The 22,523-nt window shown below is 39.5% G+C and overlaps 1 protein-coding gene across 1 annotated transcript; it reads left to right on the top strand.

Moving 5' to 3' along the window:
* Positions 1 to 15,176: 15,176 nt before the first annotated feature.
* KCNJ8 (potassium inwardly rectifying channel subfamily J member 8) lies at positions 15,177 to 22,275 on the top strand. The gene is made up of 3 exons (XM_041736800.1): positions 15,177 to 15,491; positions 16,314 to 16,755; positions 20,629 to 22,275. Exons 2-3 carry the CDS (start codon positions 16,382 to 16,384, stop codon positions 21,527 to 21,529), a joined length of 1,275 nt encoding a protein of 424 aa, XP_041592734.1. The 5' UTR covers positions 15,177 to 15,491; positions 16,314 to 16,381; the 3' UTR covers positions 21,530 to 22,275.
* The last annotated feature ends 248 nt before the right edge of the window (positions 22,276 to 22,523 follow it).

Here is a 22,523-nt window from a genome sequence, read left to right as displayed (position 1 = left end):
TTTACAATTGCACCCAAAACCATAAGATACCTTGGAGTAAACCTAATCAAAGAGGCAACAGATCTGATCTCAGAAAACTATAGAGCACTCATGAAAGTGATTGAAGAAGACACAAAGAAATGGAAAAACGTTCCATGCTCATGGATTGGAAGAACAAGTGTTGTTAAAATGTCTATGCTGTCTAGAGCAATCTGTACATTCAGTGCAATCCCTATCAAAATACCATCAATTTATTTCACACAGCTGGAATAAATAATCCTAGAATTTGTATGGAACCAGAAAAGACCCTGAGTAGCCAAAAGAATGTTGAAAAAGACCACCAAAACTGGTGGCATCACAACTCTGGACTTCAAGCTCTATTACAAACCTGTAAGCATCAAAACAGTACGGTATGAGCACAAAAATAATGGAACAGAATAGAGATTCCGAAAATACACCCTCAACTCTATGGTCAACTGATCTTTGACAATGCAGGAAAGAATACTCAATGGTAAAAAAGACAATATTTTCAACAAATGGGGTTGAGAAAATTGGACAGCCACATGCAGAAGAATGAAACTGGACCCTTTCCTCACATGACACACAAAAAATAGACTCAAAATGGATGAAAGGCATAAATGGGAGATGGAATCCATCAAAATCCTAAAGGAAAAGACAGGCAGCAACATTTGTGACCTCAGCCACAGCAGCTTATTACTAGACAGGTCTCCAAAGGCAAGGGAAACAAAGGCAAAAATGAACTATTGGGACTTCGTCAAAATAAAAAGTTTTTGAATAGCAAACAAAACAGTTAACAAAACCAAAAGACAACTGACAGAATGGGAGAAGATATTTGCAAATGTCTTATCAGATAAAGGGCTAGGGTCCAAAATCTATAGAGAACTTAGCAAACTCAACAGCCAAAGAACAAATAATCCAATCAAGAAATGGGCAGAAAACATGAACACACATTTCTTCAAAGAAGACCTACAAATCGCCAACAGACACATGAAAAAATGTTCAACATCACTGGGCATCAGGGAAATGCAGCTCAAAACTACAATGAGCTAGCACCTCACACCAGCCAGAATGGCTAAAATTAACAAGACAGGAAACAACGAATGTTGGCGAGGATGCAAAGAAAGGGGAACCCTCTGACACTGTTGGTGGGAATGCAAGCTGGTGTGGCCACTCTAGAAAACAGTATGAAGGTTCCTCAAGAAGCTGAAAACTGAGCTACCCTACAACTCAGCAATTGCACTACTAGGGATTTACCCCAAAGACAGTAGGTAGGTACTGTAGGTAGTAATACGAAGGGGCACCCCCATGTTTACAGCAGCAATGTCCACAATAGCCCAGCTGTGGAAAGTGCCCAGATGTCCATTGGCAGATGAACAGATAAGGAAGATATATATACTCAGTGGAATACTACTCAGGCATCAAAAGAAATGAAATCTTAACCATTTACAATTACTTGGATGGAACTAGAGGGTATTATGCTAAGTGAAATAAGTCAATCAGAGAAAGAGAATTATATGATTTAACTCATGTGGAATTTAAGAAACAAAACAGAGGATCATAGGGGAAGAGAGGAAAAAATAAAACAAGATGAAATCAGAGAGGGAGACAAACCATAGGAGACTCTTAACCAGGAAGCAAACTAAGAAAAAAAAAAAAAGGAAGCAAACTAAGGGTCACTGGAGGGGACACAGGATGAGGGATTGGGGGATGGGGTAACTGGGTGATGGACATTAAGAAGGGCACATAATAAAATGAGCACTGGGTATTATATAAAACTGATGAATCACTGACCTCTACTTCTAAAACGAATAATAAATTACATTTTAATTAATTGAATTTAAATTTAAAAAGCGAAAGAATAAAAAATACAGTCTTTTCATTTTAGCATAAGTAATAGTAGTCAAAAGGATGTGTTCTGGAACTCAGGTTTATTTTTTTCTTGAGCAACTACACATCATTCCCAACGGTTTTTCTCCAGCACTAGTAAGGTTCACCCCACTCAAACTTTCCAATGAAGGGGCTTGTATATGTATTTCTAGCAAATTTCTCCAGATAGGAGTCATAACTAGCCAAGTTTGGGAATCACTTGTTTACCTCAGTCATCACATAGTCTCTTTTGTTATGATCACATGGAGCCAGAGAAGATGAAGGTGATTTTCACATGCTCCCTCTCTTTCCTGACATTACCGTCTTCCAGATGACCGAAATGAGCCTCTTGGTGTCACTGAGTGAACCCCTTAGTTCCATCATGAAGGAAACGTTGAGTTAAATGAACTGAATCTTACCTGAGAAGAATCTTTACCTGAGAAGATATCAACTGGGGTTCTGAATGCTATTTTCTTTTATTTAATCAGCAATGTAGAATCTAAGGGGAAAATGTCTTCACAAAGATGCAAAGTCTTTTTCCCCCACATCTGAATTTGCTATTGAATCATCTGTACATTATTTTGCTGAATTTAGAGTCATATTTCCAAATGTTCACGGTCCATAAGTGTGAGAACTTTGGGTAGGCTTCATTATTGATGCCTCACAATATGGAAAGCAGGTAAGTTATCTGTCATAGTTATTCCCCTTTCCACCTTCATCTTTTTTTCTACAGGTGTTGTCATCATCACTGATATGTGAAGGTCAATATATTCATTCTGTATATCTACTACATAGGACTTTTTTCTCTTTGAGGTGCCTGGGTGGTTCAACCGTCTGACTTCTGATTTCACCCCGGGTTGTGAGATCGAGCCTTATGTCGGGCTCCCTGGTCCGCTTGGAGTCTGCATGTTCCTCTTCCTCTCCCTCTGCCCCTCCCTCAGCTTATGCTCTCCTTCCCTCTTTCTCAAATAAATAAAATCTTTTTTAAATAAATAATATCTTTTTCTATGGGTAGTAACAAATTGCCCTTAGCCATTCACACTATGGTGACCAATGCCCTCTTTCTAAATTGATCAAGAAAGTCTTACCTGCCAGTTAATTGGCTCTAAGAAGAATGCCCTCTGTGACCTTCGTGCCACTAACCATCACACATCATCTGCAATTATACACTTCATACTAGAGACAAAGAGCTTCTTTTTCTATTATTTTTATCATTTAATCTGCCCACTGCATAAAATAAGTAATGTGTTCATAAATAACAACAGCACAATACTGCTTAATGCCACTTCATTCCCATTTTTCTTTTAGAGCTACAATATGCACTATTTATACACATTATCAGTAATTGTTAAGTGAAAGACTATTGACCTTTAATATTATCAGAGTCAAGTGGATTTAGACCAGCTCTTCCATATCTAGGTATTTGCTCTTTGACTCACAGTAGTTGGGGTTTTGTTCCAACACTAGTTAAGTAGAGCGAATTAAAAAAAATTAATCTCGTTCAGATACCCTACATGTTCATCATGCCTTCGAATGTAGACATAAACAGAATTCTCCACTGTTTAAATCCCTTAAAGTGTACTGTTAACCATCTTTCACAGGTTACAATGTATCCTCCAACACCTCACAACCTGTGCATGCCACCCCCCTACATGCACATATCTGTTCACATTTTATCTTGTTGTCTTATAGAAGAATAAACCTACATGAATCTTTTCATCACATATTAATACAATGCATAGTTAAGTCAAATACAGATGCCTACAATGGATGGCATAAAGAGAAATTCTTATAATCATAATTATAAGTGTATCTTCTAGCTCTAATGCCACTTTAGGAAGACATTTCACTTCTAGATAGATCATAGAATGTGTTTCCAGTAATAAGAGAATCAAAGGATTTTTTCTATTATTTTTTTAAGATAACCGTGGTAACATATTGCTGGGTTATAGTGAGCAGGCTCTTTTTAGTTCAACAAGAAGAGGATAATGGTTGTCATAAAGGTAATGAACCCGGGCTGCATATCTGTGAAAGAAAGGTGGTTGTCTCCTTACTAAGGGAAGCCATCGGAAAATGAATTTGGGTTTTTCATCTTGATTAATAATTCTATGAATATCTTCGATGTGTTCACCTTTGAGTAAATCAGGTGTGATTTGAGGAGATTATCCATCAAGATAGTACAGAGCTTACTAGTGTATTAAAAATAGTATGATATCTTTTGAAATAACCATCTTTATTGTACTTCTTTTATAGGGAAAGAACTGAGATTAGAATTTATATTAATTACCTCCATATCACTGATCTGTCTCCAGAGATGGCACTTAACCCCTCAGGGGATTGGAGTGTGGATATGGGGGTGCTATTGAAAGGACACATCTGCCTTGGAATCTAGGGAAAGCAGAATTATCCGGTCTGAGGACAAATGTGGCTGGGCCAGGTCTAAACTGAGTAGGGCAGTCCACTCCTCCATTCCATCTTTCTGTCTCAAGCTTCTGAGCTTCCTTTTACCCTTCTGTGCCATTCTATCCTTCCATCTGCCTTGCATGTGACATTTATCAATCACTCCTATATCATGTGAAATTTTCTAGCACCAGGGCCCACAACTATCTCCACTTCTCAGATTGTCCATTTCAAGGTATTAAACAAAGAATCTACTTTGTGCAGCTCATCTTTGTATCTTATGCATGACTGAACAACTTTTCACTACTTCACTTTGGGTCAGGGATTGACCTCTGGCCTAAAAAGCTGTGGCCTGATAGTATATGCCAATTGGAAGCAATATCCTATGCTGTGGAAAACTTAACATAGCCTGGAGAGTGACATGAAAGCAAGAATACAAACCAAAATCACAACCAGTAGTTTCAGAAAAAGAGTGATGATACCAAGCTGGCTACTGATTATTTTCCTTTGGAAAAAAAAAAAAAAGAAGAAGGGAGGGAGAACCATTCTTCTATCACATGAGCATTAGAGTGAGCTGGTTGACTAAACCCTTTGGACATTCTTTACACGGTCCCATACCCTAACTTTGCTCCAGAGAGAGGGAAAGTCCAAAGAAGGATGTAATTTTCTTTTAAACAAGAAAACAAATCAAAATCTTCTGCCATAAGTAGTCACCTCCAAATATTGACTTGTAAGCCCAAGTTTTATTTCCCTGTGGGAATGACTGCATAACTCACAGCCTACAAGACACTCTCACAACCACCCGTTCAAAACAAGCAGCAACACCCATCTAGAATTGCACTCTCTCACCCATTTTAGGATCCCTAACACATAGGACAATTACAGGCATACTTCAGATAAAGGCACCAGTTTCTCCCAAGAACCTGTCACTCTCAGACACTTACATGTGCCAAGCACTTGGCCAAGGCACTGAATTTGCTGTGTCATTGGCAGAATGGAAAAGAGAAGTGGCAAAAGGCTGCGATTTGGGGTACAAGATTTCACCTGAAAAAAAAAAGTTTCTTTTCTTTGTTCCCATTTGTCTGAACTTCTAGCATATATTAAATTCAGTAAAATATTATATTGGAAACACAAGGCATCTAGGCTTTTGGCCAAAAAACTTAGGGAAAAAATTAGCAAGCCTAATATTTCATGAGAAATTCTTGGCTTAAACAATATTTTAATAAAGCTTAGCTATGTGTGCCAGTAAAGCAGAGAGATGACATAATGACTTATGATTTAAATATCATATAATCTCTGTAATGTCTAGTACCATCTTGTATCAAACAACATGAGAGAAGCAAAACCCCTGGGGGAAAGAAGAGAAGAACAATGTGAAATCAATTGAGATACCAGTAGAAGGCATATTGTATAAACTGTCTCATTAAAAAATTTGATGAAAGAATAATTACAACTAACTAACACATATTGAGGAGATATGATATGAGCCTTATAAGTATAATCTCATTTAATCTTGACAAAAATTCTATGAGGTGAACATTATCACCATTTTATAATTGGGATTCAGATTGGCTAATTTGCCCAAGGTTTCGTGGAGCAGAGATTCAGGCAGTCTGAACTGAAGGCCCATATGCCTGACCATGTGCTATGCTAGACTGATGATTCAATTCATGAATCCATTAAGTTCTCTTGGAAATAACTGATTTACACTATCTATGATATATAATAAAGAATAATTATGCCTGTGGAGAATATTTTGAAAAAGGAACTGGACCAGGAATTAGAAGTTCTAGTCTTGGCTCTATCACATATTGGATGTGTAGCCTTGGATTAATCATTTAACACCTGAATTTCCATTTCCTCATTTGCAAAAAGGAAAACAAAAAGGCATGATAACTACTCTGTCAGCTTCATTGAGTTTTTGTGATTCTCTAATTAAATGGTGATGAAAGGATTTTATTATTTGAAAAGCACATTCTGACATGAAATATTGATATTGAGAATCCACTACATATACCACATCTTAATAGTATTATATGGGATTATTTCTTAAGTCACAGAATAAGCTTTTTCCTCTCCTAAAAATTGACATGATTCCAATGTTACAATGGTGAGATGATATATTCAAGCTGAGATATTATATAAAAATGGCTTTAAAATATTGAAATCCTTGGGGTTCTAGAAAGGGCAAATGCAAAATCAGTCTGTTAGGGTATAACCTAGGTCTCCTGGAAAGGAGAAAAAAAAAACAACAAAATTAATTCACATTCAAAATTAGAACCACATGAGAAAATGAACCACCATGATGAGAAACAAAAGACACAACAAATAGGAAGATTAGTACAAGAACTAGAAACATTAAAACAATCTATAAGAGGTTTAAAAATATGTCTGTTTGCCAATAAGGGTGTAAAAATGTGCTCAACATCATTCCTTACCAGGAATGCAAATAAAAATAGCTGAAACTATAAAGACTGATGATAAATAAAACTACAAAGATTGACCATAGCAAGCTCTGGTGAAACTGGAACTCCCATATATCACTGAAGGGAATGAAAAAGGCACAACCCATATGGAAAATAGGCAGTTTCTCTAAGGCTAAATATGTGCCTATACCAGTACTCAACAGTTTCCCTCCTAAGCATGTATCCAAGGGAAATGAGTGTTTATGTCCACAAAAAGACTTGTACAGCAATGTTCATAGCAGCTTTATTCATAATAGCCAAAAAGCCCCCAAAAGAGCCCAAATGCCTATCAGCAAGAGAATGGATAAATAACTACCATTTGGTGGTTTCTTCACCCAATGAAATACCTATAAAACAACGTAGCCAAATCTCACAAATATGTGGAGTACAGGAAGTCAGGTACTGAAGAGTACCTACTATAGGAGCCCATACACACACAATTCATCGACAAATAAAATGAATGGATGATGAAACAAGTCCTTATAGAGTTAGCTCTGGGAGGGCGCAGCTACAGTCTGCAAAGGGGCAGGAGGAAATCTAGGGTGATAGTCATATTTTATGACCACATAACTGTGATCCACGTGCCAGTCATGTGGCTGTGTAGAGGTTTTTAAAAGGTGAGGAAAAGTAGATTACTTTAGAACAAACAAATAGAACTAGTAAGGTAAAAAAAAAACATTAAAATTAAAAACTTAATGGACAAGTTAAAACATCAATTAAGCTTAGATGATCAGACACTTCTTTCCATTGGAAACATCTAGAATGTACCCAGCAGTACAGAAAAAGCTGATAGAAAATAGGAAGCATAATGAGAAGATATGAAGGACAGCATTAAAAGGTCTGAAACAGAGGTGTCAGGGGGGAAAAAAAAACAAAACCCAAAGAGCCAAGAACTACTCCTAAAAAAATTTCAGACTCAGATGATTTCAAAATTATTGCGTTTTCGAGGAGGAGCTAATCGGTATCTTATTTAAACTATTCAAATCCATAGAGAAAGAATCTGCATCAATTCTTTTTATAAAGATTCATAACCTGGGGTGCCTGGGTGGGTCAGTTGGTTTAGCCTCTGACTCCTGATTTCAGCTCAGGTCAGGATTTCAGGATCATAGGATGGAGCCCCACACTGGGCTCCACACTGATGTGGATCCTGCTTAAGATTCTCTGTCTCCCTCTCCCTCTGCTCCTGTACTGCACCCCACCCCCCCAACCCTGCTCCGGCCCTGCATACTGGTTTTCTCTTAAAAAAAAAAAAAAAAGGAAGGAGGGGGGACACCTGGGTGGCTCAATCAGTTAAACTGTTGGCTCTAGATTTTGGCTCAGGTCATGATCTCAGGGTCCTTGAATGGAGCCCAGGACTCTACACTCAGCAGGGAGTCTGCTTGAGGATTCTCTCTCCCTCTGCATCTCCCATCCCCTCACCCCCACCGCATGCTTGCTTTAGCTATCTCTCTTTATCCCTCAAATCTTTTTAAAAAATAAATATATAATTAAAATTTAAAAGATTCATAACCTTCATCCAAAACCAGGCAGAGAGAACACAGACAGACTAATACAGACCAATCTAACTAATAAATATTGATGCAAAAATCCTAAATAAAAGCAATTCAGGGCAGCCCGGGGGGCTCTGCGGTTTAGCGCCGCCTTCAGCCTGGGGCCTGATCCTGGAGACCTGGGATCGAGTCCCATGTCGGGCTCCCTGCAAGGAGCTTGCTTCTCCCTCTGCCTGCGTCTCTGCCTCTCTCTCTCTCTTTCTCTCTCTCTCTCTCCTCTCTCTCTCTCTCTTTGTGTGTCTCTCATGAATAAATAAATAAAATATTTTTTAAAATTCAGCCTTATATTAAAATAATAATTCACCATGACCACATACAATCTATCTCAGGAATGTAAAAATAATTCAATGTTTTTTTTTAATCCAGTGCTTTAATTTACCATATTATTTGGCCAAAGAAGCAACAAAAAGATAACTTTGATATATGCTAAAAGTATTTTACGTAATTCACCATCCATTATTAATTTTAAAAAACCTAGAAAAGTAGAAAGAGCACACTACGTTAAAATGATAACTATGTAAATTACATATTCTGGAAGCATTTTCTCAAAATCACTAAGGAGAAAAGCATGCCTGCTATCACCATCATTATGGACTACTGGCCCGAAAATATTTACAAATGCAGGAAAGGAAAATATTGAAATAGTAAGTGATAAGTTAATTAAATACTAATTCAGGAGGTTGTAGCAAAGTTCTAATTTTTAAAGAAGATACTATGTTTTAAGTGCATTGGCCTGTGCTACATCCTTTACATACCCACGTCATTTAATCTATACAACTCTGAGAGGTAGATGTTAATGTGTCCGTTTTACAGAAGAGGAAACAGGCTCAGAGTGATGAAGTATGTCGCTCAAAGCCACCAACTAAGATAAGGGGCAGAACTGGCAACCGATCCCACATCTTTCAGACTCCAAACTCTGTGAACTTAAACAAAGGGTTAAGCATATTTCATACATCTTCCCCATTTCCTCAATTTAAAAAAAAAAAATGATTGACCCAACTGCATAATAAACTTCTGTAGGTTTACAGAAAGATCATATTATTACCCTATTTATTCTAACAATAAGTGAGGTAATTTGGCATTTTAAATTAGTAACAAATATCAAATATTTAATTCTAATATGAACCTGTTTAGAAAAAATGACTTTGTGAAAGCTTTTCTGGCACTGATAATTTTTACCTAAAGGAAAATCCAGGTCACTTAATAGCGGGGGAAGAAAATCCTGGCAACTGATCATGGAGTCTAAATATCACTTTAAAACTTTCAACCTCTATAATCCCTTCTGCAACTGGCATTTTTAAAGGTGGCAAGAAGGAATCACCCTACAGGGAGTTCTGGAAAATGTCAGATTTCTCTTTCCAAGCACCATATGAGTCACTGATTTTTCAAAACATTGTGACGTGAAAGCTTAGCAATAGATCAGGACATTGTTGGGAATTGCTCTTTCACTAAGAGCTTCAGAAAAACTTGTGAAGAATTCCTATGGCAAGACAGATCCCAGGCTCATGTGAACTTGTCTTTCTTTGGCACAAGAATATAAAAGCATAATTTCAAGGCCTAGAAAAACGAACAGTTCCAGCCACTCTTCCTCATCCTCTCTTGGAAGAGACCTCACCAGCTTTATTTAGTACCAGCATTTTTTGCCCTGCCGGCCGAAAATAATTGCCACAGATACTTTCTACTTGATTGAAGGAACCACTTTGCCCTCGGAGACGCTATTATAGTAAAACAGCCAGGTTGACTTCCTGGGTCCTTATTGTATTACCGGGGTCTTGGCTGGCTTCTTTTCAGCCCTCCGTGTCTTGATTAAATTCAAAAGTTGAAGAGATACCAGTGCAAGTGTTTGGATAGTTAGCAATCTGAAGGTGAGTGAGGTCTCAAAAATAATCCTCAAGTCTATAAAATGAAAATGGTATTGTCATTTCTTCTTAGTCTGAGGTTAGGAAAGATAGTTAACTAAGAGTCAAAGGAATCTGTGGGTTTGTACCTTCTCCCTTCCCACCTCCAAACCCAGCTCTGAGTTATTTTTGACCATCACCCAACCGAAACCAGCCCACTATATTAATAAGAACCGACAACTGATGAACCACTGAATTCTACCTCTGAAGCTAGTAACACACTGTGTTATTTAAATTGACTTTAAGTAATAATAAAAAGAACCAACATTTATTAAGTACTTACTACAGGCCAGTCAGTCTCCTGAGCACTTTAGAGGGACTGTGGCACCTTGTCCTCATGACAATTCTATGAGTTTCTTATACCTGAGTGGGCAAGAGAATCTCCAGGGGAGCTTTTAAGTGGGCTTTATTTTATTAGAAGTATTTAAACCTTCTCATTTAAAGATATTTTCACTTTGAGGTCAAGGATTTTATATCTTATTCTATCCTTGCTCAATAAAATCTGGAGGGGCATAAAATCATGTTACCAGGTGTTTCTCATGTAGCTGAATGATGGAATAACAACCATCCCTTTGAGATGCTGTCCAGGGAGAAAAGCACAGGATTTGGGATCAGATGTTTTGAGTTTGTTGTAACATTTCATCTACTAAGTATTTGATTTTGGCTAATTCATTTAGCTGTACTTTAACAGACTCATATATAGAAGGATGGAAACAACCCAGCATAGCTGTATCAAGGATTAGGTCAATGTTTTTCAAAGCCTAGTATAGGCAGATTCTCTCTATCTATATTCTTTGGGTAAATGCAGAGATGAATGGATCAGTGAGTACCCTCGTCACTTTTCCCAACTTGTCTGCTTTTTCTCTTCTCCATTCAATATATTGATCTTGTTCCTGTTCGTTGAACACACCAAATCATTTCCTTTATACTTGTTCTTGAGCTTCCTGAAGCCCTGTTGATTACCTGATTAATCCTTTGTTCAAATCCCACCTTCTTAAAGAGGATTTTTCTGAACTGTATGTAAAATGGCCAATTTCTGGCTCCAGTTACTTTCAATACTTACCACGCTGCTTTATTCTCCTTCTAACTCTTGACACCATTGATAACTACATAATGTGTTACTCAGTTTACTTGTTTGCTAACAGCTTCCTCCCTCAGAATGCCTCGGTGCAGGGGCTTTGTTTTGTTCACCTAGGTGTGTATGAAAAGGTAGCGATTGTTATTAATGCTTCCCTTCCTGACCTGCTGATCCACACCTGTGAGATGGCATAGGTTCAAGGAGTTGAGCATGCAAACTGAATAGATTCTTTTCCACGAATGGTGCTGATGGATACCCTTAAAGAAATGGGGTGACCTAATTTCATGGACAGTGAGGTTTTTTTGTATATAAATAGAATTATGTATCAAAAAGAAATGTTCTCTAAACTCACTGGAACAGATAAGCAAGAAGAGTTATATTGTCATTTCCATTTCATGATAACTCAAAAAAAGTGAGTTTATAACATGCTGTTTTGATTACTAGTTTATGTAACAGTTTTATTAAGCTGATTCCCAAGCAATATGTTCCAAAGTGGTTTATATGAGGACACCAATAAAGCAGCATACCAAGCAAATAGACCAACCATTATTTGGGCTCCTAACATGAATCGTTTCCATTGTCATTTTGAAGACTTTCCAAATTCTTACATCTAATACGGCTCATCAAGTCCAAGAGTTCGAAATTCACAAGTCTAATCAAAGGCAAGGTCATTAAATGCAAGGACTTAACCCTTTATCTGGAGAGTACTTTCAAGAACTTCACTGATTGGTATTTGATAATTAAAGCAGCAGACAACTGGGCAAAACATCACCCTAATACTTCCTCCACTTGTTTGAAGGCACCTGACAAACTTTGTTTCTAGGAGAATAGGAATTGTAGAATCTTCTTTATTCACAAATAAAATGCCTATAGGGTCCAAAAGGAACCTAACAGATGTTTACTTAAAAGTGGACAGATATCCTTGAATTGCTTCCCAGTTGCATAAATTTCTCTGGTACGCAACATGAACAGATTCTAACAGAATTCTTCATCTTAAAGTCAAGAAAATCATAAGATTTTAAAAGCTAGCTTTGTTCTAAACTTATTACTGACCTCCTCAAGAGGGGTGCACAAATTGGTCTTCACTCTCGAAAGAAGAAAGAGGAAAATTATGGAACAGTCAAGAAAATACGTGTAACTTTTAGTGGATGGCAGCAAAATAGTGATTAAATAAGTAGTCCAATAAAATAAGCCTTAAGTAGTAAACGTGGTCTTAAAAAATTAATTGCTTTCCTTAACAAATTTCTCAAGGGAAATTTAGACGTTCATACTCGGGCCATAATATGAGAAGAAGATCAAAAGGGAGAGAAGCTAGATATCAATCAATAATAAATACCATTAACCCTTGAATGACTTGAGGATTAGGAGTGCCGACCCCACATGCAGTTGAAAATTCGTGTATAACTTTTGACTATCCGCCCCCCCAAAAAAAAATACTTACTAATCACTTAACTTTGACTGGAAGCCTCATGGATAACATAAACGAGTCCACTGACACATATGTTATATGCATTACATACTGTACTCTTACAATATGGTAAACTAGAGAAAAGAAAACATTATTATGAAAATCACAAGGAAGAGAAAATACATTTACAGGACTATACTGTATTTATCAAAAAGACTCCTCCTAGAAGTGGACCGGCGCAGTTGAAACCCATGTTGTTCAAGGGTCAATTGTTATTTCTCTGTCACCACAGTAAATACCACAGTCAGCTCTGATTTTTCCCTCTCTCACTACTGATTTTGTATAACATTCCTTTTGTATATATTTGCTTATTAGGCCCAGACCTCATTCCTTCTCTAATTGATATAATAGTTTCCAGTATCCCTTTCTGCCAATCACAGTTTTGGAGCTCAAGGGACTCTACTCAGAAATGCAACTCCCAAAGTCATCATAGCCCCTGCTTCCTGATCAATTCTACTAAATCAGATTCACTGGGTTGTTTTCTAATCAAAAATCTTTCCATGGCTTATCCCTACCTACTGAAAACTGTCCCGACTCCTTTGTTGAGCATTTAAGGCCATCTATGCATTTATTTTCAAATCCCTGATGTGGTATGCAGCCTTATCTTTTCTGTGCATGGATTCCAAAGTAGTTTTTCAATACCTCTGTCATTTAAGCTGTGATAGGCCAGAGGCTTAGGACACAAGATAGAGAAGCCCCAGCCCTGTCCTCCAGCAGCCTTCAGTCTCATAAGGGACAAGTACATGAAAAACCCATATTGTTGAGAAGAGTGGTGACAGAGGCTCCCCAGGCAACCTCGGACTCAAGCGTCCAATCCTGCTATCTTGTTGATCTCACTTCATCGATGCTAATTTATTTAGTTCTGTTAGTAAAACGTGGTCTACTCTTGTCAGTCACTCTACAATTTTGTTCCTGATGATTCCTCTCTGCAGAATCTCCTTTCTGTGCTTTTTTGCACCCCAAATATATCTGGTCTGAAGCCTGGGTCAGATGTCAATTAATCCATGAAGCTTTCCTAAATTGTCTATGTCTTAATATCTCTCATCTGAATTCCTATGGCAATGGTTGTATTTCCTTTTCTCATTCTAATCACATCCTTGCTTGTATTGGAGTCTTGTTTCTCTTACTATATCTGTCTGCCTCTTCAGAACAGCAACTGATCGCGGTGTGATTTTATACACACAAGCCTAAAAAAACCCCAAACCCTTCAGAAAAGGGTGAGAAAGTGCTTGGTGAATGTTCTCTGAGTTAAAATAATAGGGAATACGTTGTACACCAAACTCCATTGTAAAATACAACAATGAGGGGATTAACACACGTATAGTAAATCTGCTACATAAATTACTGTAAAAATTAACATCGGGAGAGATGAGAGCTGCCACTAATGGACTAGCAACCCCGGGCTGAAAGGGGTTAAGCAGACTTACCCACAATGGGAAAAAGCTCTTCATTGCCTTTATTAAAGACTAATTTTAGGTCTTTTGGTAATTAAATGAGCACACTGTTTATGCTCCATACGCTTTCTGCCCTGAGTCTTGGAAAATACGTGAAATTTCCAAGAATTAAAGTTTCCATTAACACAAGTGCCAAATCAGGAGGCCTGACCTGTGGGAGAAAGTACATTTGTCTTTGCTGGCTCCTATTCCAAAAGCTATAGAAAGATATTTACTATATAATCTTGTGCGCAACTGCTCTGTTTTATCCTTGAGACCATCTAGACGAGATCAAGAAGCCGCAACATTTCAGAAAGTAACCAAGTACTGAAGAACAGCCATTTGGGTTCTCAAGTGTTGACAGCGATCCCTTTTTTGGGGGGTAAACTTTTTCATTGGGGGAGACCTCAACTGATGTTTTTCTTCTGGGGGGGGCAGGCAGAGGGGTTATTGTGTATGTGTGTGTGTGCGTGTGTGTGTGTGTGTGTGCACGCGCGCGCGTTTGATTCCCTGAGAACCAGCTTTGGCCGGTGAAAAACGCTTGACCGTAGTGGGTTCCAAACCTCTTCCACCTGCATCATCCCCGCTAGATGCAAATTCAGTGTGATGTGAATGTGTGCCCACAGCTTGCACACCTCGGAAAACTGTCTTTCTGATCTCTACATCCGGTTTTATTCGCTCTGAAGTGGCCCACTTATCTACCCAGATTACAAAATAAGAATCAAAAATAATAATAATAATAAATTCCCTTTACGTCAGTGAACTTGGCCTCGCAAGTGCTCTCCTCGGAGCGGGGAGCCTTTTAAAGGCGAGGGGGCAAGCTGGCGGCCGGGGGTCGCGGCTACTGGGGCAGAGCGGCTCCCCGGGTCCCGCCCCCCGCGCCCTCCCTCTGCCCCTCCCTCGGGCCGGCTCCCCACCTCGGCGGGATGCGCCTCCCCCCGCCCCTCCCGCCTCCACCTCGCCGGCTCCCGCGGCCTCCGAGGTCTGGCGCGCGTCAAAGCCGGAACTGGGAGGCTGGTTTGTGGAGCATCACCCCCAAGGTCCTCTCCCCCCAGCCCCTCCTGCGCCCGGAGCCACGGCCGGGGGAGCAGAGCCGGGCAGGGGGAGGGGAAGATCCACACCCATCCCCCTTCCTCGAGCCCTCCCGCGTTCAGATTCAATTGCACCTTTTATTATTTTAACTCTTCTCCCTAGGACGCGCGGCCCCCGGATCCGTGCCTGCGGCGTTCGCGGTCCCTGCACCCGCGCGCGGGGATGGGAGAGCGCGGGAGCCGCCCGCGGTCGGCCGGCGGGTGGAGGGAGGCGCAGCCGCCGCGCCCGCGGCCCGGAGTCTGTAAGTCCAGCGCTCCTCCCGGGGAGGGGGGAGGCTGTTCGCATCCCCGCAAATGACTTAAAATGCCAAACACAGCAGAGGTTGACGGTGTTGGATGCGCTTTTCGGGGCACGCTCTCTTCACTCTGTCTGCAGCCGTCCGGGTTTTTCCTGCAGCTTCTACGTTTGGTCCCTTCGCTGTAAAGTTTTCCATTTATGTTATGAATTCCGATGGGATTTTTTTTTTCTTTTTTAAATGCAATCCGAACTTCTTTAAAACCTTAGATACTTCCTCATTTTCAAGTTACGTAGCACACCGCTCATTATTATTCTGTCAAATTGCACTAAACACGTTATTTATACTGCGCAAGAGGCCACGGCCTTTTCCTTGCCTCCTTCTAAAAATAACGGAGGAAGAATTTCCTCTCTCTACTTTTAATACTGCTATAACGTCTAGGTAACAACTGGATCGTGATGCCCAGCTGGCTTTCACTTTCATCATAGACGCCGCGTGTTTGTATCCTTGCCCTGATCTACAGACGCGGCTAATCTCAGAATTATCGTTGAGCCCTCTGTTTGCAGGAAGCCTCCCGGTTTTGTCTAAGGCTGTGCCCATATGTGTTGAGAACGATAAGGAAAATTGAAACAGTTCCGATCCAGACCAAATAATTTCTCCGCGGTCCCAGAACTCAAGCACAAAACTAGATTCGTGTTGGGATCACTAAAAGCACACCTTAGCTTTGCATGGCACCTGGGACGTATAGACATGTCCCCGAATGCAAGAAGTGGAGAGGGGAGGACGTGGGGGAGGAGAAAGTTGTAAAACGTCGTTTCCCTTGTGCAGGAGGACGCCCCGAGGGAAGGAGAGGCAGGTCAGAGACAGGTGAATAGGCTGGCTATGGTGACAGGACGATGTTGGCCAGAAAGAGCATCATCCCCGAGGAGTATGTGCTGGCGCGCATCGCGGCGGAGAACCTGCGCAAGCCGCGCGTCCGGGACCGCCTCCCCAAAGCCCGCTTCATCGCCAAGAGCGGGGCATGCAACCTGGCGCACAAGAACATCCGTGAGCAAGGACGATTCCTGCAGGACATCTTCACCACCTTGGTGGACCTGAAGTGGCGCCACACGCTGGTCATCTTTACCATGTCGTTCCTCTGCAGCTGGCTGCTCTTCGCCATCATGTGGTGGCTGGTGGCCTTTGCCCACGGGGACATCTACGCCTACATGGAGAAAAGTGGAATGGAGAAGAGTGGTTTGGAGTCCACTGTTTGTGTGACTAATGTCAGGTAAGAATGCAGTGGGATGAGGCAGGGATTGACAACAGTATAGAGAAAAGAATTAAACTGCCTTTCTCTCCTATCACGGTTAATTTGTTGAAAGTGAAATAAAGCATTTGCTTTAGTGCCTTCAGGCACAAAGGAGTGGGAAAACCCCTAATCTAACGCATTAAGAATCTTTTTAAATGCAGCCTTATGGATGAGGAGACTCTGAAAACGCCAGCTTTGATCCCTCCGGTTAGCTTTAAAAATACTGTATTGGTTATTTAAAGAATGGTTGTGGTTCAAAGGAGTCCACAGAGTGCCTTACTCAGAAAAAGCACACATTCAGTTTTCAGTATGAAAAAGCTGATGTCCGTCGTTCCCCCATCCTCAAGGAAATATCTCTTGATCGACAAAAAATACTGTGCAAATGCGAGTAATATTTTTCCCTGACTTCTCCTACTCATGACATTTTCAGAAATTGTAAGGGAAATGGGAAAACACTGGTGGAGAGGTATCCGAGATTCAAGATCCACTAAAAAATGAAATAAGTAGATATAAGTAAGCCCTTCTTTATCAAGATTATCTTAAATATCTGGCTGCTTGCATTGGATTCCAAAATTAAAAGTTATATTGAGACGCAGAACTAGAAAAAAGTAGTTTTTAATGGAAATTGCGCCAAGTTTTGCCTGGAAGAGATTATAGAGAATTGACTAAATGTTGGAGTTTTCTTTACAAGCTTTAATAGAATAGGGACAAGATAATCCTCAGGTAGCCTAATGTTGGCTCTTTCTCTTAGATTGTGTTTCAAAAGTAAGTAAAATGAATTTGATTTCAGCAATTCTCCTCATATTTTCACATGGCCTAAGAACACTTAGTTGGGATGATCTGTCTTTTGTTTTGTTGGAAGACAGAAAGAAATCATTTATATCAATTGCAAAAATATTCACTCTGAAGCGAAACAATGGTAATAATACTGGAAACTTTGCCAAGACATTTTCTGAGTAATATTCCAAATCTACATAGTATACAAAGCAAAACAACTTGAACAAGCACCAATCTGCCAGGCAACTGTAAAGAATGAGATCTTTATTGACCCTGAAATCTTCTGAACTTAGCATACCACTGCAAGAAGCAGAAGCCCAGCCCGTGACCTTGTCCGTCCTTGCACATTTCCTAAGTGACAGCAGTGCCAACATATCAGGGAGGGATGTAGCATTTGTGTGCAGAAATCACACGTCACTGATTTCAGCTTGGATTTTGAGGAGAGAAAAATATATTGGATTGATCCTTTGTCAACAAGTAGATATTATTTTCTTGTCTTGAACTTTTCATAGACTTTTGTCACAAAGAAAATAAAGATGAAAAATGTGGGTGATCACCAGCATAGCAGATCCAAAGGAAACAATTAAAACACTGTAACAGGCATCTGTAGGGTCAAATATCATTATTTGTAATATTTCTCTTTAAGAAATTTATGGGCATGGATGTTGGTAAGTCACTTTCATATCGAGATAAATTTTTAATAAACATGCAGTAGACAGTCATAAAAAGAGATAAACAAAAATGATAAGCCTCGAAAACAAATGATGGATTTTAATTATAAGACAAGTATATTGGCTTTTCCTGTGAAAAAGAAGTCACCAGGCAGTTTGTTAAAGATGTATCATCAAAAGTGACATCCTTTCAATGCTTTTTTTTTTTTTTTGAAAGAATTTACGGAGTACACTGGTTGTTCAAAGCTGTTTTAGTGCTAGCTCTTATTTTCCACCAAGATGTGTTCCGAAGCAGGTTCATTCCCCCGATGCTGGTGGGAACAATCAGTTTATTGTGAGAAATGGTGTCGCAAATACAATGAGACAGAGCTGATTTTATCAGAATGACAATTTTTAATTGCACTTCTTACCTAAAAAAAAAAAAGTTACTTGACATATTTTAAGGTTAAAATCCTACTAATTATATTTCAATATTATGGTACTATTTATAGTTTAATCTCAGCATGCAGCTTACTCATAACCAGCTGTACATAATACAATCTTTTTCACCAAAAATATAGAAACAGTAAATCTCTATTCTCTCTCAAAGGGGATATAAAAGATGCCTAATAATGTTCTCATTCTTTATATTTCCTTTCAGAAGTTCAGTGTCCCAGCATTTCATTGAAATTAAAAACAACTTATTGTGATGGTTACTCACCAGTATGTCCAAATAAATTTTATCATTCTCATTTTAGAGTGGCTTACTTTCCCTTTCATGTGAATGACTTTCCAACATGAGTCAGAAAATAAACCAGCATTTTTCTTCTTATTCAGCTTAACTCCCTCTGTAGCAGAACAAATGAACAACTGCACACTTTCATCTTTTAAGGGTGTTTAGCATGATAGGTGTCCATAAAAGGCTGGGTCTTGCACTATATAATGTTTAGAATTAAAATTGTTCATAAAATAAACAATATGTAAAATATGACACATGACTAATCCCTCAATTGGTTAAAGCGAGACATTTGGGGATATTCATCGTCAGGCTGCCCCATGAAGTATATAGATGTTATTAGAAAGCAGCGTTGGGTCCAAGCCTTTCCTCTGGGGTCCATGCTTATTCTTCGCCGAGTTTTTGGATCATACGACATCTGTGTAGCTAGTGCAAAAAGCAGTTATTGTGGTTTTCCATGAATCTTTTTGGCAACAAAAGGGCTTAAAAAATAAATTTTCACATTCCACTTAAAGGCTAATCAAAAGAATTATTTCTGCTTCCCCCTCACTGTGTTGCACAAAAGGACATGGATAGGTAACACAGATAGCCTGTATGTAGTTAACTTTCTGTAAAATTAAAGAAGTTTGAAATTGGCACTGGGGGCAAACACAGAACTAACCCTGTTTTTGTTAAGAAGTCACAACAGTATAGGATATGTAGTTAAGTGAATACATTAATCTTAAGAATAACCAAATGTTGTGCATCTTAAGCAAAAGGATAAATCAGACTTACCTGAGAGCTTTTCCAGGTAAGTCTTACCTAGGTCGACCTTGGACCTACCAAATCAGTGTTTGCATTGAAATATGGAAGAGATGTGCAATTTGAAAAAGCTTCCCAAGAAAATACTGACACTTACTCTCTTTCCCTTTCCCTCTTTCAGAGCACCAAGCCAGAACTGAGAAGATTCAAGTTCTCATTAATTATTTGATCTTGAGACAGTCACTTACTAGTCTCTGCCTCAATTTTTTCCTTTAATATCCCAAGTTATTCTCGAGAATTCTAGAACAAAATGATACAAGAAAACAAAAGTTTTCTTTCCAAATGGCAAAACATTCTTTTTTATGAAAAATACTAGTACTTTTACATGGTGTGTTTTATACCACCTTTTAGCACTATGCTTTCTTTGTATAAGATACACAATAAGTGTTAGCCAATGAATATGACTTTCAGGGTTGTAAATAATAAAAAGTTCACTTATTATTCAGGACCTTCCCATATGACTCCAGTCACTTACACTCAGATATGCAATGAATAATAAGTATCTACCTGGTAGGAAGTTTCACCAAGTAAACTATGCCTTTGTGAAAGTATTTCACAAAATATGTCTGTAAATACAAGTATGGGTTTATTATTTTAACTTATTATTTTAATGCTTTCCTATAAGTAGGTCCATCGTTACATGACATAGAAAACAATAGAACCGTATCCCAGAAGTCTGGAAGTAGACGCATTCCAATGAGAGAGAGAGAGAGAGAGAGAGAAAGTGCTTGTGTTTAGAATCAGACATTTGACAAGTTAAGTGGCCAAGTCTCTCCAAAAGCATTTAATAGCCTTTGGAGGGAGAAAATGGAAAATTCAGCTTGGCATGTTATTTCATTGTTCAAAATTTGATCTGATGGCACAATTTTTTGATGTCCTTCCTTGCAGATCATTCACCTCTGCTTTTCTCTTCTCCATCGAAGTTCAAGTGACCATCGGATTTGGAGGGAGAATGATGACAGAGGAATGTCCTCTGGCCATCACAGTTTTGATTCTCCAGAACATTGTGGGTTTGATAATCAATGCAGTCATGTTGGGCTGCATTTTCATGAAAACAGCTCAGGCTCACAGAAGGGCAGAGACCTTGATTTTCAGCCGCCATGCTGTGATTGCTGTCCGAAATGGCAAACTGTGCTTCATGTTCCGTGTGGGGGACCTAAGGAAGAGCATGATCATCAGTGCCTCAGTGCGCATCCAGGTGGTCAAGAAGACAACTACCCCCGAAGGGGAGGTGGTGCCCATTCACCAGCTGGACATTCCTGTTGATAACCCAATTGAGAGTAACAACATTTTTCTGGTGGCCCCTCTGATCATCTGCCATGTGATTGACAAGCGCAGCCCCTTGTACGACATCTCAGCAACTGACCTCGCCAACCAAGACCTAGAGGTCATAGTGATTCTGGAAGGAGTGGTCGAAACTACCGGCATCACCACACAAGCGAGAACCTCCTATATCGCTGAAGAGATCCAATGGGGCCATCGCTTTGTGTCTATTGTAACTGAGGAGGAAGGAGTGTATTCTGTGGATTACTCTAAATTTGGCAACACTGTGAAAGTAGCTGCTCCCAGGTGCAGTGCCCGAGAGCTGGACGAGAAGCCTTCCATCCTGATTCAGACCCTCCAGAAGAGTGAGCTGTCCCATCAAAATTCTCTGAGGAAGCGCAATTCCATGAGGAGAAACAATTCTATGAGGAGAAACAACTCCATCCGAAGGAACAACTCATCCCTCATGGTGCCAAAGGTGCAATTTATGACTCCAGAAGGAAATCAGAACACATCAGAATCATGACAGCAAGACAAACCTGGTGGTTTATGCAAAGCACTGCCAGACTGTACTAGAGCGGGAACACAGTAATTTATCCTTCTATCACCAGATGCTCATATTCAAGCAACAGCACTTTCTGTGTCAATAAACAGTAACACACAACATGGAGGATTCATGGCTGACACTTGTTTCATACGTGCAGTATTTGCAGTGATATGCTTCTATTGTGTATAGGAAATAGTATGCTCTTGTTTCTCTCAATTTGAAACCCAAGGATTACAGTAATAGGAATAGACCTTGAGTACAAAAGCTGGCCAAGGAATGACTCTGTGTGAAATGCTTAGTGGTTGAAACCACAGATCTCTCTGTTTCCATTGGTCCCTCTAGGAATGCAGGTAGGATGAGGGGGAACCCTAAAAGTGTGCTGTTAACACCTTTTGTATCAGCCAGTATGTAGCCCTCTCTTTTTTTCCAGATACTACATCTGGTAAGAAGCCCAAGGTAAAAACTGCTTATCTCTGGCTGCTTCTAAACAGATTGTGTTCAGTCACTTACTTCTTCACAGTGACCTTTGCAGGTTTCCTCGTCCTCCTAATGGCAGCCTGTTGGCGGAACTGGGCAAAGAGCTTTGGAGAAAGGCTAAGAACATTCCTGTCTCACTTAGGACTGGATTCCCAAAAATGACAATTATTTCCTTTGGCTTCTCACTTCTCAAAAGCCCCTACAGGGAAATACTGTATTGAGTATTTTATTAAAATATTTTCTTCGTACTCACTGTAGTTTTGTGATTTCTCTTTCACGAAATCATCCCTATTCAAAGCTCAAGAAAAGAAAAAAAAAAATTTTAGAGGCATGTGAAAGAGATATACAGTGATAACACCTCTCAGACATTCCTGTCCTTGAAATTGGTTATTCCAAGGGAACTACATTTTTTTCATTTTGATTGTATTTCCTTCCAAGGTTTGAAATGTTTTCCTAGCTCTTCTATCTGAGCCTGATGTATCATGGAAATCACATA

This window comes from Vulpes lagopus, chromosome 21, assembly GCF_018345385.1.
Source record: "Vulpes lagopus strain Blue_001 chromosome 21, ASM1834538v1, whole genome shotgun sequence".
In the NCBI taxonomy this organism is placed as follows: domain Eukaryota; kingdom Metazoa; phylum Chordata; class Mammalia; order Carnivora; family Canidae; genus Vulpes; species Vulpes lagopus.
Note: the sequence above shows the minus strand (reverse complement) of the source record. Positions and strands in the feature narration are given on the sequence as shown.

Excerpts from the sequence above, each read along its gene's own strand:
- KCNJ8 (XM_041736800.1), top strand. The coding sequence starts at position 16,382 with ATGTTGGCCAGAAAGAGCATCATCCCCGAGGAGTATGTGCTGGCGCGC. Across the intron at positions 16,756-20,628 it reads GTTTGTGTGACTAATGTCAG|ATCATTCACCTCTGCTTTTC; the intron begins GTAAGAATGCAG and ends CCTTCCTTGCAG.